This window comes from Babylonia areolata, chromosome 30 (assembly GCF_041734735.1).
Source record: "Babylonia areolata isolate BAREFJ2019XMU chromosome 30, ASM4173473v1, whole genome shotgun sequence".
NCBI lineage: Eukaryota > Metazoa > Mollusca > Gastropoda > Neogastropoda > Buccinidae > Babylonia > Babylonia areolata.
This window is the reverse complement of record NC_134905.1, coordinates 19,595,824-19,612,132: the sequence shown is the minus strand read 5'-3', so window position 1 is coordinate 19,612,132 and position 16,309 is coordinate 19,595,824. Positions and strand designations below refer to the sequence as shown.

The following is a 16,309-nucleotide window of genomic DNA, read 5'->3' as shown; positions in this document are numbered from 1 at the left end:
ACAGACCGTCTATCATATAGTGAATGGTCTTAGTGGGACAGACTGTCTATCATATAGTGAATGGTCTTAGTGGAACCGACTGTCTATCATATAGTGAATGATCTTAGTGGGACAGACCGTCTATCATATAGTGAATGGTCTTAGTGGGACAGACCGTCTATCATATAATGAATGGTCTTAGTCGGACAGACCGTCTATCATATAGTGAACGGTCTTAGTGGGACAGACCGTCTATCATATAATGAATGGTCTTAGTCAGACAGACCGTCTATCACACAGTAATTGGTCTTAGTCGGTCAAACTGTCTATCATACTGTGTATGATCTATGTCGGACAGACAGATTATTCTACTGTGAAGGCTCCTAGTTGGACAAACTTTCATACTGTGTATGATCCTAGTCAGACATGACTATCACATTGTGTACGATATTAGTCAGACAGACTGATTATCATAATGTGTATGATCTAAGTTGGACATAACTATCACACTGTGTATGATCTCAGTCGCACAGACTGACAATCACACACACACACACACAGACTCACAAACTCCACCCAGCAAACAGCCGACCACCATGTACCACACACACACACACACCTGGGGAAGAAGGACTGCGGAACGGGCGTGGGCCCGTCGCTGGCCCCGTCGCAGCGGATGCTGCTGATGCCGCTGCTGAGCGTGGTGTGCTGGGACTGCAGAGACGACGGCGCCCCCTGCGTCAGGCCCGGGAGACCCACAGCCGTGTCCAGCGCGGGGCGACCGGTGACACGCTCCGTGTCGCGCTCCGTGGGCTGTGAGGGGAGGGACACGGGGGTGGAGGTGGTGGTGGTGGTGTGGTGGTGGTGGTGGGAGGGCAGCGGCTGGCTGTTGAAGAGGCTGCTGCTAATCATTTGCTGTAAACCGAAAAAAAAAAAAAAACCAACAAAAAACCACTAAAAAACAAACAAACAAAAAAAAAGAGTAAAAATGTTTAACTCAAAGTTTTATGTGGACTGGCGGGGTGGCCTCGTGGTAACGTATCCACCTGGGTAAAGAGAGAATCTGACAGTGGTAACATATCCACCTGGCAAAAGACAGAATCTGACTGGTAACGCATCCACCTGGGTAAAGAGAGAAACTGACAGTGGTAACATATCCACCTGTTTAAAAGGAGAATCTGACAGTGGTAACACATCCATCTGCGAAAAGACAGAATCCGACAGCGGTAATGGACTCACCTGGGAAAGGACAGAATCTGACTGGTAACACATCCACCTGGGAAAAAAACAGAAACTGACAGTGGTAACGTATCCACCTGGAAAAAAACAGAATCTGACAGTGGTAACACACCCACCTGGGAAAAGACAGAAACTGACAGTGGTAACGTATCCACCTGGGAAAACAGGGAATCTGATAGTGATAGCACATCCACCTGGGAAAAGACAGAATCCGACAACGGTAACGGATTCACCTGGGAAAAGACCGAATCTGACAGTGGTAACACACCCACCTGGGAAAAGGCAGAGTCTGACAGTGATAACGTATCCACCTGGGAAAAGACAGAAACTGACAGTGGTAACGTATCCACCTGGGAAAACAGGGAATCTGATAGTGATAGCACATCCACCTGGGAAAAGACAGAAACTGATAGTGATAACGTATCCACCTGGGAAAAGACAGAAACTGACAGTGGTAACGTATCCACCTGGGAAAACAGGGAATCTGATAGTGACAGCACATCCACCTGGGAAAAGACAGAATCTGACAGTGATAATGTATCCACCTGGGTATGGACAGAATATGACAGTGGTAACATATCCACCTGCGAAAAGACAGAACCCGACAGTGGTAACGGATTCACCTGTGAAAAGACAGAATCTGACAGTGGTAAAACATCCACCTGGGAAAAAACAGAAACTGACAGCGGTAACGTATCCACCTGGAAAAAAACAGAATTTTACAGTGGTAACACACCCACCTGGGAAAAGACAGAAACTGACAGTGGTAACGTATCCACCTGGGAAAACAGGGAATCTGATAGTGACAGCACATCCACCTGGGAAAAGACAGAATCTGACAGTGATAACGTATCCACCTGGGTATAGACAGAATCTGACAGTGGTAATGTATCCACCTGCGAAAAGACAGAATCTGATAGTGATAGCACATCCACCTGGGAAAAGACAGAATCTGACAGTGATAACGTATCCAACTGGGTATGGACAGAATATGACAGTGGTAACATATCCACCTGCGAAAAGACAGAATCTGACAGTAACACATCCACCTGGGAAAAGACAGAATCTGACAGTGGTAACACATCCACCTGGGAAAAGTCAGAATCTGACAGTGGTAACGGATTCACCTGGGAAAAAACAGAATCTGACAGTGGTAACACACCCACCTGGGAAAAGGCAGAATCTGACAGTGGTAACACATTCACCTGGGAAAAGACAGAATCTGACAGTGGCAACGGATTCACCTGGGAAAAAACAGAACCTGACAGTGGTAACGGATTCACCTGGGAAAAGACAGAATCTGACAGTGGTAACACATCCACCTGGGAAAAGGCAGAATCTGACAGTGGTAACACATCCACCTGGGAAAAGGCAGAATCTGACAGTGGTAACACATCCACCTGGGAAAAGGCAGAATCTGACAGTGGTAACACATTCACCTGGGAAAAGACAGAATCTGACAGTGGTAACGGATTCACCTGGGAAAAGACAGAATCTGACAGTGGTAACACATCCACCTGGGAAAAGGCAGAATCTGACAGTGGTAACACATCCACCTGGGAAAAGGCAGAATCTGACAGTGGTAACACATCCACCTGGGAAAAGTCAGAATCTGACAGTGGTAACGGATTCACCTGGGAAAAAACAGAATCTGACAGTGGTAACACACCCACCTGGGAAAAGGCAGAATCTGACAGTGGTAACACATTCACCTGGGAAAAGACAGAACCTGACAGTGGTAACGGATTCACCTGGGAAAAGACAGAATCTGACAGTGGTAACACATCCACCTGGGAAAAGGCAGAATCTGACAGTGGTAACACATCCACCTGGGAAAAGGCAGAATCTGACAGTGGTAACGGATTCACCTGGGAAAAGACAGAATCTGACAGTGGTAACACATCCACCTGGGAAAAGGCAGAATCTGACAGTGGTAACACATCCACCTGGGAAAAGGCAGAATCTGACAGTGGTGATGAGCACAATAGCCGAGTGGTTAAAGCATTGGGACTTTCAATCTGAGGGTCTCGGGTTCGAATCTTGGTGACGGCGCCTGCTGGGTAAAGGGTGGAGATTTTCCCCGATCTCCCAGGTCAACATATGTCCAGACCTGCTTAGTGCCTGAACCCCCTTCATGCGTATGTGCAAGCGGAAGATCAAATATGTACGTTAAAAATCCTGTCATCCATATCATTGTTCAGTGGGTTATGGAAACAAGAACATACCCAGCACGCACACCCCCATAAGCGGAGTATGGCTGCCTACATGGCAGGGGTAAAAAAACGGTCATACACGTAAAAGCCCACTCATGTACAAACGAGTGAACATGGGAGTTGCAGGCCACGAACGAAGAAGACAGTGGTGACACATCCACCTGGGAAAAGTGGTAACGCATCCACCTGGGGAAAGAGAATCTGACAGAGCAGGATCAAACCCCTCACTCGTCAGAGTTTTCTCCTCCTCTCCCACCTCCACTGGACCTTGACTGGTGGTCTGGACGGCTAGCCATTCGGATCAGTCAGATGATAAACCAAGGTCCCGTGTGTAGCATGTCCTTAGCTGCATGGAAAAGAACCCACAGCTGCAAGAGAGTTGGTTCGGGGACAATTCTGTAGAAAAACCCACTTTGATAGTCAAACAAATACACGTGTAAACAGAAAAAAAAAAAAAGTTACAGAAACACGTATGCTTTAAAATGCAGAAAATTACAGAATACACACACACACACACACATAAACACAACTATGAGTCCAGTTTTGTTATGTGAATAGTTATTTATATTATCTGAAAACCAAAATCATACTTGGTCTGTTCTTGAGGACACAATCCTACTGTCCAAAATCACACTTGGGTCTGTTCTTGAGGACACAATCCTTCTGTCCAAAATCACGCTTGGTCTGTTCTTGAGGACACAATCCTTCTGTCCAAAATCACACTTGGTCTGTTCTTGAGGACACAATCCTTCTGTCCAAAATCACACTCGGTCTGTTCTTGAGGACACAATTCTTCTGTCCAAAATCATACTTGGTCTGTTCTTGAGGACACAATCCTACTGTCCAAAATCACGCTTGGTCTGTTCTTGAGGACACAATCCTACTGTCCAAAATCACACTCGGTCTGTTCTTGAGGACACAATCCTTCTGTCCAAAATCACACTCGGTCTGTTCTTGAGGACACAATCCTACTGTCCAAAATCACGCTTGGTCTGTTCTTGAGGACACAATCCTTCTGTCCAAAATCATGCTCGGTCTGTTCTTGAGGACACAATCATACTGTCCAAAATCATGCTCGGTCTGTTCTTGAGGACACAATCCTTCTGTCCAAAATCACACTCGGTCTGTTCTTGAGGACACAATCCTACTGTCCAAAATCACGCTTGGTCTGTTCTTGAGGACACAATCCTTCTGTCCAAAATCATACTTGGTCTGTTCTTGAGGACACAATCCTTCTGTCCAAAATCACACTCGGTCTGTTCTTGAGGACACAATCCTTCTGTCCAAAATCACACTCGGTCTGTTCTTGAGGACACAATCCTTCTGTCCAAAATCACACTCGGTCTGTTCTTGAGGACACAATCCTTCTGTCCAAAATCATACTTGGTCTGTTCTTGAGGACACAATCCTTCTGTCCAAAATCACACTCGGTCTGTTCTTGAGGACACAATCCTACTGTCCAAAATCACACTCGGTCTGTTCTTGAGGACACAATCCTTCTGTCCAAAATCACACTCGGTCTGTTCTTGAGGACACAATCCTTCTGTCCAAAATCACACTCGGTCTGTTCTTGAGGACACAATCCTTCTGTCCAAATCACACTGGGTCTGTTCTTGAGGACACAATCCTTCTGTCCAAAATCACACTCGGTCTGTTCTCGAGGACACAATCCTACAGTCCAAAATCACACTCGGTCTGTTCTTGAGGACACAATCCTTCTGTCCAAAATCACACTTGGTCTGTTCTTAAAAAAAAGAAGAAGCTGTTTTGTCCCAAATCACACTTGGTCAGCTGAAGAAGGAACAATCATTTTGTCCAAAATCACATGTTCTGTTCTTGAAAGTACAGTACTTTTGTCCAACCATCAATACATACAGACAGATGCGCATGAACGTGCAAACATACACTACACACACAGACATAAAGTTCATGAATCCCGTCTAACATGTTAAAACACATGTGAACAAATTAAAGAACTGCCACCACCACTACCTGCACTGCTATTACACACACACACACACATACACACACTTGACACCAACAAACAAGAGAGTGACTGACAAGAGAGATAATCAGACAGACCTTTACAGTGTTGTGCCCCGTTCCACTCAGAGACATGAAGAGCTGAAGCACAGCCCAGCGGTTTCTGAGGATACCCTGAAAAAAATACCAAGATCCATGTCCATCCCATCAGATCAGTCGGTCGACTCAGGGAGAGAAAAAATACAGTAGACAGGCAAAAATTACAAAAAAACCCAACTTAGCCATATGCAGAGCACAGGAACAGGAGTCAAGATGGCTGCCGGAAGAAGACGGCGGTAGTCAGGGATGCAATGGGGAGGTAACCTACTACAGGAGGTTATCGGCCGTAGCTACTTTCGTTTTCTCCGCATAGGCGGATAGTAGTTTGCACAGGATAGGAATCAGACCCCTGTCGGAGTCTGCACTAGTGGGTCACGGTTAAGTATGTTTAATTAAACTACAGTTTTACTCAAAAACTTGTGGACTGCAAGAGTATTTTTTTAAATCCATTTATTTGCACTGCATACAAGGTATACAAAACTGAGCAGTATTTATTTTCTAAATCCATAATTTGTACTGCAGACAAAGAATACAGGCAGAACAGAGCAGTATTTATTTTCTAAACTGTACTGCAGACAAAGTATACAGACAGCTCCTCTGGTGTGTGGCCTCCTGGCAACCTAACATCGATGGTTCCCTGCGGACTGCCAACGGTGGAACTGTGACGGACTAACCCGGGTGTGGCTGTGTATGGGGGAATCTAAATGAGCGGCGTGGGAGTAATGCCTCTGAAATGGTGCAGATGATGGGGCAGCAAAGAAAAACAAAACAAAACAAACAAACAAAAAAAACAAAAAAACACAGAGAACAGAGCAATATATATATATATATACTTTTTTTTTTTTTTTTTTTTTTTAAATAACAAACAAACCAATGTCACTAGTGGCAAAGAACACACTTTGTCATCAAGGATGCAAAATGAACTCAGTATTTCAGTTTGGGGCACTGTGGCATAATCAGTTATGAACTGCACTTATGATCCTGTGACAAATGGACTTTTTTTCTCTCTCTCTCTCTTTTCCACTGGCTACTAGTATTTCAGTTTGGGGCATTGTGGCGTAATCAGTTATGAACTGCACTTATGATCCTGTGACAAATGGACTTTTTTTTTCTCTCTCTCTTTTCCACTGGCTACTAGTATTTCAGTTTGGGGCACTGTGGCATAATCAGTTATGAACTGCACTTATGGTCCTGTGACCAGAGTTCCAGGCTCTATTTTAGCATGGTGTTGTGTTGTGTCCCCTGGGAAAGGCACTTTGCTGCCAGTTACCTCGCCCCACCCAGGTGTGAATGGGTGCCTGACTTTACACAGCGCTAACTCTCTATTGTCTGGTTTGCCTGCTTCATCCATTCAGTCCCTTCAGTGCATACAAAACTCTGCTACCCGACTCGTCCTCAGAAAGAAAAGATCTGAGCACATCACTCCTCTTTTGCAACTTCTCCACTGGCTCCCCGTCTCACACTGAATAAAGTACAAGATCAGCACTCTATGTTATAGATGCATTCACAAAACTGCCCCTTCCTATCTCTGCGGCTGCCTTCACCTCTACACTCCATCTCGCTCACTATGATCGGCTTTGGATCCACTCTGTTTACGCATACCCAGATTCAAACACTCGACTGTTGGCGGCCTCCGTTCTTTCTCTGTCTCTGGACCTTGCGATTGGAATGAACTTCCTCTTTCACTTCGTCAAGTCTCCACACTCAGCTCTTTCAAGTCTGGCCTTAAAACCCACCTCTCCCCAAAATAGCCTCCCTTGCCTGCCCTTCTTTGTCTTTAGTTTCTACAGTTTTAGAGTTATGCATGCGTGTGAATGACTGGTGCGAAAGCGCTTTGATTTGTCTCTGCACAAGATTCAGCGCTATATAAACACCATTATTATTATTATTCTTATTATTATTAGCATGAGGAGAGGACTGGGCCTGCCCAGCCCTATAGTGGAGTGATGGCCTAGAGGTAACACGTCCGCCTAGGAAGCGAGAGAATCTGAGCGCGCTGGTTAGAATCACGGCTCAGCCGCCGACGTTTTCTCCCTCTCCACTAGACCTCCAGTGGTGGTCTGGATGCTAGTTATTCGGATGAGACGATAAACCGAGGTCCTGTGCGCATCATGCACTTAGCGCACGTAAGAGAACCCACGGCAACAAAAGGGTTGTTCCTGGCAAAATTCTGTAGAAAAATCCACTTCAATAGGGAAAACAAATTTTAAAAAAAACTGCATGCAGGAAAACATACAAAAAAATGGGTGGCGCTGTAGTGTTGTGACGCACTCTCCCTGGGGAGAGCAGCCCGAATTTCACACAGAAATCTGTCGTGATAAAAAGAAATACAAATACAAATATACTGTGGATATCAATTCACTGCCCTTATGGCTGTTAAAAAACCAACATGACCTATATCTTTTTTTTTATTAAAAAAAAAAAAAATCTTTATTTCTTTTGCAATGCTGGATAAACTGTAGAAGTTAAGTCCCTTTGCTTGCGGTTTGTATGTGTAGGAACGTGGAAACCGTTTTCATGAAACAACGAAGTCCTAGTAATGCTTAGGTGCAGGGCTGAAATGAGTTAACAGCAACCAACTAATCAAATAACACAGGCTGAATTAGTGGTGAGTTAAATGACGTATTGGCAATCTGCCCTGTAAGACCAAGTTGTTCAAGGCTAAGGCCTTTCTGAACAATTCTTACTGTCAACAGGTTCGTGAAAAACGTTAACAGATTTTTCCTGAAATTTTGTAGAAGTGTCAACTATGGACCTGTGACTCGATAATTTATCTTAGTGAATGCTTTTTTTTGAAGGCTTCTTCATCACTGGGAGACACGAGAAGTAATTTGATAACTGGTGTTGGTAACTGGTGGCAAGGGAAGTAACTGGGTAACTGGTGGTGGTGGATGATTGCAAGGGAAGTAATTAGATAACTGGTGATGGTGGACAGTGGTAAGAGAAGTAATTAGATAACTGGAGTTAAGTGGTGTGTAAGCCCATTCTGGGAAAAAACCCTCTCGACTAGTTACGACTGTTTCCTGTTATAGGTAACGTACATTTCTCCAGAGATCTCTTTTTCCAAGTCTGACTCTAGAGCAGAACATTTTTTTGTTTTTTTTTTTTTTTGTTCTATTCCATGGAAACCAAGGACATGCACCAACAAAATATCCCCCCCAAAACAGGTGAGATAACTCATTCAACTTTCAGTTTCACAGTCACGGCGTCCATCCATTCCTGTTAGCTTTGCATGTGGTGTTGAGGGTTGAAGGTAATTGTTTCCCCCCCCCCACACCCACCCAATCTTCAAAGTGCCTTGGTCTCCTTAATGTTTAATTGCACGCCGAAGATCAAACCCACATGTTAAAGATGCCACAACCTAAGTCAGGGAAATGAAAATACTGTGAACAAAGTCATGCCTGACAAAAAAAAAACAAAAACAAAGCAACAACAAACAACAACAAAGAACAAAAAAATTCAAGAAATAAACACAGTCTGTTCCACATTCTCCTGAAATAAAGTCAAGAGTCTGTTGTTCAAACAAAAATAAACTCTGCTTTCCACAGTAATAATAATCATCATGATAATAATAATAATAATAGTAATAATTACAGAGTTTATTGTGCAGTTTGCTTCAGTTTCAGTAGCTCAAGGAGGCATCACTGCGTTCGGACAAATCCATATACGCTACACCACATCTGCCAGAGCAGATGCCTGACCAGCAGCGTAGCCCAATGCGCTTAGTCAGGCCTCGAGAAAAAAAAAAGGTGAATAAATAATAGATAAGCGTACATAAATAAGTAAATAAATACATAAATAAATAAATAATAATTATAATATAAAAAGAGGTAGTAATAATATTTAAAAAAAAGAAAAAGAAAAAGAAAAGATGATAAATAAGCAAATAAATGTAAAACATGAAGACACACATTCACACATACACCCACACATGCATAACAGATATGCACCAAACATGCAGTTTCACAGATATGAAAGCACAGTCAAATACACATAAACGTACATGAGCCCCAACACACACACACACATTACCCTGCACCTCCTCTACCCCCCTATTGTGCAAACAAAAAGAAACTGCTTTCCACAGTCATATCAACAATAATAATACTAAACACACATTTACGTAGTGCTTTCAAACATCTCAAAGCACTTTAGAATCACATGTCAGACACACACACACACATGCTTTCCACAGCAATATCAACAATACTACTACTAAAAGGAAATTTTCTTCCTAAAAATTATGTTTATGTAACATACTTACCGGCACTAGTGGGTCACGGTTAAGTATGTGTAGTTAAACATCCATTTACGTAGTGCTTTCAAACATCTCAAAGCACTTTAGAATCATATGTCACACACACACACACACACACACGCTTTCCACAGTAATATCAACAATAATAATACTAAACATACATTTATGTAGTGCTTTCAAACATCTCAAAGCACAATAGAATCACATGACATGCACGCACACACACACACACAAGCTTTCCACAGTAATATCAACAATAATAATACTAAACATACATTTATGTAGTGCTTTCAAACATCTCAAAGCACAATAGAATCACATGACACGCATGCACGCACTCACACACACAACCTTTTCTTTCTTTCTTTTTTTTTTTTTTTTGCCCATCATCTGCACCGTTTGTGGCATTACTCCCACGCCGCTCATTTAGATTCCCCCATACACGGCCACACCCGGGCTCGTCCGTCGCAGTTCCAGCGTCGGCATTCCACAGGGAACCATCGATGTTAGGTCGCCAGGAGGCCACACACCTGAGGAGACCCTGCACTGCTGCTGAGTCACTTCGGTGGTGTTCAGTGGTGCCTGTTCTGTTTTAACGTACTTAGGACACCACCTACTACGCCCCCTACAAACGACCATAATGGCTTAGTCGCAGGAGCCAGACTGAGTGAGCGTCCCTCCCAGAGTGGAGACCGCCACCACGTCCCTCAAACAACAGCCACCCATGAATCTGCCGACACTGACGACATTGACAGGACTCACCCCAAGCACGGAAGTGGAGGGGCATCGAAACTGAGCACACACACAACCCACCTGAGACTGAAGCTTCCTGTGCATTTCCGCAAATGTGGCGGCATCCTCGTCTCTGCCTCGCCGCACCACTGAAAGCAGAAAAAATGAAAATAAAATAAAAACAAGAGAGGCAAGGCCTTCAAGACTCACTTGTGGCAAATTAAGTCCCCTAGCATTAATTACAGAGTAATTTCCCCCCCTTTTTTTTTTTTTTTTTTTAACTATCTGCAACAAAACACGTTTTGCAAAAATAAATAAAACTTCCATGCTTAGCAAAACAAGTTCCTGTTTGAACAAAAAAAAATGATAATAATGACTGCTCTTGTTGTTGGGTCAGAATATCAGATCAAAGTGCCAAGTTTAGAGAATACAAAAAATATAACAGTAAATGCGGTTTGCATATAATTTGGCTTCATTTTTTATTTTTTTGTGCCCATCCCAGAGGTGCAATATTGTTTTAAACAAGATGACTGGAAAGAACAGAATTTTTCCTATTTTTAAGCCTAATTTGGTGTCAACTGACAAAATATTTGCAGAGAAAATGTCAATGTTAAAGTTTACCACAGACACATACACAGACAACCGAACACCGGGTTAAAACATAGACTCACTTTGTTTACACAAGTGAGTCAAAAACAAACCCTCTTCTGATCAGTCACTGTTAATAATCAGTACTTCATCTGCCCGATATCCAGAAAATGCATCTGAATATATCATCAATTTTATTACTATTATCATAAATTCATCACTCAAGGAATTGAAGAAAATCACAGCAGAGGTTTTCCTGATGAGTTCAAAAAGGAAATTTTCTATCTAAAATTATGTTTAAATAACATACTTACCGTGACCCAACTAGTGCAGACTCCGGCAGGGGTCTGACATTCCTGTCCTGTGCAAACTACTATCCGCCTATGCGGGGAAAACGAAACTACGGCCGATAACCTCCTGGAAGTAGGTAACCTCCCCTTTGTCCCGCTGGTTAGCGCCCTCTTTTTCCGGCAGCCATCATGACTCCTGTTCCTGTGCTCTTCATACGGCTAAGTTTTTCAAAATCAAATATATGCCAATAAGTGAAAAAAACCCCAACCCCCCCCCCAAAAAAACTCCAACCTTTTAGAACAACAACAACAATAAAAGTGAAACATGTTATTTACAAGAATTTGATGTAACTTCTTGAATAAAAATTACTTACAGTGACGTTTGATTTTCTCCACAACTTGAAACTCATCTCCCTGGTTAGCTGAAGAATTGCTACTGCAAAAGAAATCAAAAAGTCCATGTATCTTTATGTAAGCATTAACAATCTATAATAAGTATAAATCTATGACTGAAAAAAATAAAAGGCATTTCCATACTCTAACAATACATACAAAGTGCGCTATAACAGAAAAAAAAAAAAAAAAAAAAAAAATTCATCAAATGATCAATGCTAAAGATGATTTTTTTTTTTTAATAAATTGACTATCATGACTGTATATAATTTGTATTATAATCATTAATCTTTTACGAAAAGAAAATAGCACCTAATTTTCTACATTGAACGCCTTAAGTAACAACTAAGTGAGCCAGTATGTGTGCAGTATATTATTGCCAATATTGATAGTATTTTTTTTATTTATTGTCATTATTTGTTATATTAACTTAAGTACTCTAAACTCTTTCATTTAATCCCCACGTAAAAAAACACAAACAAGAACAAACAAACAAAAAAACCAAAAAACAAATAAGTGTCTTTTTAAGTTTATAGATGATTAAGGAGAGTACTTTCCCTCTGAGCCCATAGAACTATCAACTTGAAAACAGTAAATGCACACAGATGCATATCAATTATTAGTTTGTAATACACCACAAAAATCTTAAAATTTAGTACAGAATCTCAATGTGTGTGTGTGTGTGTGTGTGTGTGTGTGTGTGTGTGTGTGTGTGAACAAAGTTATTTTATCTGTCTATATAATGCAACTGAGAGTATCGGTATGTGTATAAGTTTGTGTGTGTGTGTGTGTGTGTGTGTGTGTGCGTGCATCAGTGATCAGTGAGGCATATGGATCAAAAAGCACACACACATACATGTGTGTGTGTGTGTGTGTGTGTGTGTGTGTGTGTGTGTATACAGTTGTGCTCACATGAACATACTCACATACAATAAATTATCCTGACAGGAAAAAGGTAAAAAAAAAAAAACACCCCAAAAAACCCAAAACAAAACAAAAAAACACACCAAAAACAAGTGGCTCATGAAAGTTAATTTAATTATAATACAAATATATCATTGTTTACCAACCTTCCCAAAATACGCAGGGCAAACTGATAATGAGGTATAACAGCATCTGAAACAAATTGAAAATAACGGTAAACTAATCATTTAAATAAATTCCTTTTTAAAGTTATTAAACCATTCAAAAACTACTTTGTTGTTTAGGGAAGTTTTGTGACAGTGACACACACTTTTTGTAATATGGTCTTCAAAGCCACCAGTTCATTATAAATATAAATATATATATATATATCACAAAGCAAGCTAGTGGACCTTTTACTTGATACATAAACTGGCTCTCTCTCCCTCAGAGAGAATTCATATTGTACCCAACCAGAGTCTTTGGAGGGTTTCTATATATATATACATATTTCCTTTCCGTTCTCAATCTTTGCAAAGTGGTCTTGAAACAAAGGGTTGTTAAGTTGTTACCTGCACTTGTTTCCTGCCACTATCATGCTGTATCAGCTTAATGTGGTCAACCAATGGCGGAAATCATTTCTTCGGGCATCCAGGTGAAGGCTTCTAGTTCTATATATACATAACACTTTCCCTATAGATGTCAGTGTTTCACTGTTTGTTTGCCTGACAATACTTGGGTTATAACAGCCGAGATTGACTGACCACTCATGCTTAGCATATATATATATGTATATATATATGTATATATATATTTGTCACCTTCCTTGCATTCTTTTCGGAATCTCAAGCATAACTTAAGGTGCAAAGTAGCTCTGTTGAATCAGTTACCATTATTTCTCATTTCACAATATATTTTGCTGTTGACTTCTTTATTTTATTGTATTTTTTTTCATTTCTTTACTTCATTTGCTTTGGACTTTTTTTGGGGGGGGAAGTCATTGAACTGGAACTTTTCCCTGCTGTATTTATTATCCTTATTTATTTATTTAATTTTTATTATTTTATTATTATTATTATTATTACTACTACTACCTTTTTCTATACTATAATTATTATTTATTTATTTATGTAAGCTTATCTATTATTTATTCACCTTTTTTATTCTTTTTTTTTCAAGGTGTGTGTGGCGTGTGTGTGTGGGTGTGCGCGCGCGTGTGTGCGCATTCAAATCAGCTCTGTGTCTGTGCACGCATGTGCCTTTGGTAATTCAGCTATAAATCCCAAATCTAAATAAAGTAAACAGACTGTAGCCATGAAGTATAAAACCATATACTGCCCCATCACTGGCTGACAAAACTGCAGAAAAATACATTGAGATGTCAAGTACTACAAAGTCAATGTCATCTGCGAAGCGAAGGATCATGATGTGTTCTTCCTCCAATGCTGACTATATTGACAAGATAATGCTAAAATTTACCCGTGTGAAAAGTGGCGAATATTTTGCAGGGATTCATGGCTTTTGCCGAATGAACACAGGAGGTCACTGAGCCAGATATACCCGTGGCCCTCAAGGCTTGACAGGGATTGCTATCACACACATGTATGCGCATGCATGTGTGTATGTGTGCATGCATACACCGTACACGTATGTGTGTGTGTGTGTGTGTGTGTGTGCGTGTGCATACATATGTGCACGTGTGTGTGTGTGTGTGTGTGTGTGTGTGCACGTGTGTGTGTGTGCCATCTGCTTTTCATAGAGGCATCAGCATGTGGCATAGAAGGACTGCCTTCAGTCATGACTGGTACGTTAAGAACAACCAGCTTGACTTCAATCAACTGTTATGGAACATGTGACTTAGATTTAGGCGCTCTGACAAGTCACTCACTTCCAAAACCTCTTCACTACGAGGTCTACAAACAGATTTATTATGAAAACGGATGTTCCGTTTTCTAAAAAAACCTTAAAACGCATTTCTGTCCCCAAAGAGAATGAATATACATTTCCTATATTACACACACTACATGTTATGCATTTCCTGATCTGAACTGTTGTAAATGGTAAACAGATGCTGCACCCTGACGCATATGTCAGGAAACAGATACCGAAATACAAAGCACAGTAAGTGTTCTGGAGGAAATCTGTAGGCCTAACACCTTGAGCAAGCATTTTCTGAGATGCGTTTCCTTTACACTAGTTAGGCAAGGTTCTCGCGAGACAAGCTAGGAAGGTGTGTTTCTTTTTTCCACCTCACAGTGAGAGCGGCTAGGTTCTCGCGAGTCAAGGCTAGGTAGCCTTCAGAGCAACTTTGACACGAGGCTAAGCATAAAATTTACTTCCTGCCTTGCACTGTTTCTTGGCACATGTAATCCTCGCCCTCTCGCCACTGGCACACAAGTGTTCTAGCGATTAGGAAATGTGCCTCTGTTAAGTGGACACCAGGAAGGTGTGTTGTCCAGTGTCATCCAGGGTTGTTGAGCACTGGGATTTGCAGAAACTCAGAGAATTAAGACCCTATCCTACGGCCACTAGATATGGAGAATGTCGATGCATTCAGCAATGCAGTGTCTCCACGACCAAACCAGGTTTCAGGACTGGAGGAAGTGAGATTTCCCACATTTCTTGTTTGTTTGTGTGTCATGTGTGCACATGTGAGGGCAGGAATAGTGGACATTCTGAGCATCAAATCACTTGTATGCATTTTGGTTCTCTGAGGACCGGATTACTGCAAAATTTCTCTTTTGGCCAGTCTCCCCAAATGTCTGTTAGACAGACTTCAACAAATTTAGAATAACACTGCCAGACTCGTTTGCAGAACCTCTAAATTGGACAATGTTTCTCCTCTCCTTCAGTCTCTCCACTGGCTGCCTGTTTCTGTTCGAATAAACTATACGCTATCCACTCTGACTTTTTCTGCAGTTAACGGATCTGGCCCAATTTGAATAGACTATAAGCTATCCACTCTGACTTTTTCTGCAGTTAACGGATCTGGCCCAAAGTATCTTTCTGAAATCCTCCATATCTATACTCAGTCTCACCAGCTCCTTTCTTCCTCTGATACTCGACGTCTCTGGATACCTCACATGAGAAATAAGATGTATGGACACAGATCATTTTCTTTTCAATTACCAAAGACGTAGACCAAGCTCCCTGGTAACCTCTGTCATTCTGACTCCCTCGCCTCTTTCAAAGCTTGTCTCAGAACTCACCTCTTCCCTCAGCAATAAGTTTATTGTGGCAGGTCCACTTCTTTGCACGTTGTATACCTGACTATGTGTGTATACAGATCTGTGTACACATGCACATGCATGTGTGTGAATGTTTATTAGCTTGTGTTTGTATGTTTGATCGCGCTCACGTGTGTTCATATGTTTGATCGCGTTTGCGCGCACGTACACGTGTGTGTGTGTGCGTGCATCTGTTTGTGCATGTGTGTGTTTGTGTGCAACTGTGTATGCGTATGTGTGGAGGGCAGCTGCTGTGTACAAATGTTAAAGTGTATAATGCATTGGGAGTGTGTGTGTGTGTGTGTGTGTGTGTTTGAGCACTGTGTGTGTGTGTGTGTGTGTGTGTGTGTGTGTGTGACTGTCTGTGCGTGTGTGTTAGTCACATTTTTGTGTGTGTACGTAACA

General features: G+C 41.7%; 1 protein-coding gene across 1 annotated transcript in view; it reads right to left on the bottom strand.

Moving 5' to 3' along the window:
• The window catches only part of LOC143275478 (gamma-tubulin complex component 3 homolog), a 66,996-nt gene extending 53,548 nt beyond the window's left edge, over positions 1 to 13,448 (bottom strand). Inside the window, exons 1-12 of the mRNA XM_076579627.1 lie at positions 13,442 to 13,448; positions 12,845 to 12,890; positions 11,756 to 11,817; positions 10,585 to 10,652; positions 5,493 to 5,588; positions 4,947 to 5,082; positions 4,580 to 4,666; positions 4,064 to 4,138; positions 2,970 to 3,142; positions 2,502 to 2,618; positions 1,491 to 1,568; positions 599 to 894 (exon numbers count right to left, since the gene is read on the bottom strand). Coding sequence (XP_076435742.1) covers positions 599 to 894; positions 1,491 to 1,568; positions 2,502 to 2,618; positions 2,970 to 3,142; positions 4,064 to 4,138; positions 4,580 to 4,666; positions 4,947 to 5,082; positions 5,493 to 5,588; positions 10,585 to 10,652; positions 11,756 to 11,817; positions 12,845 to 12,890; positions 13,442 to 13,448 — 1,241 coding nt within the window. The remainder of the gene's footprint in view (positions 1 to 598; positions 895 to 1,490; positions 1,569 to 2,501; positions 2,619 to 2,969; positions 3,143 to 4,063; positions 4,139 to 4,579; positions 4,667 to 4,946; positions 5,083 to 5,492; positions 5,589 to 10,584; positions 10,653 to 11,755; positions 11,818 to 12,844; positions 12,891 to 13,441) is intronic.
• Between the last annotated feature and the right edge of the window lie 2,861 nt (positions 13,449 to 16,309).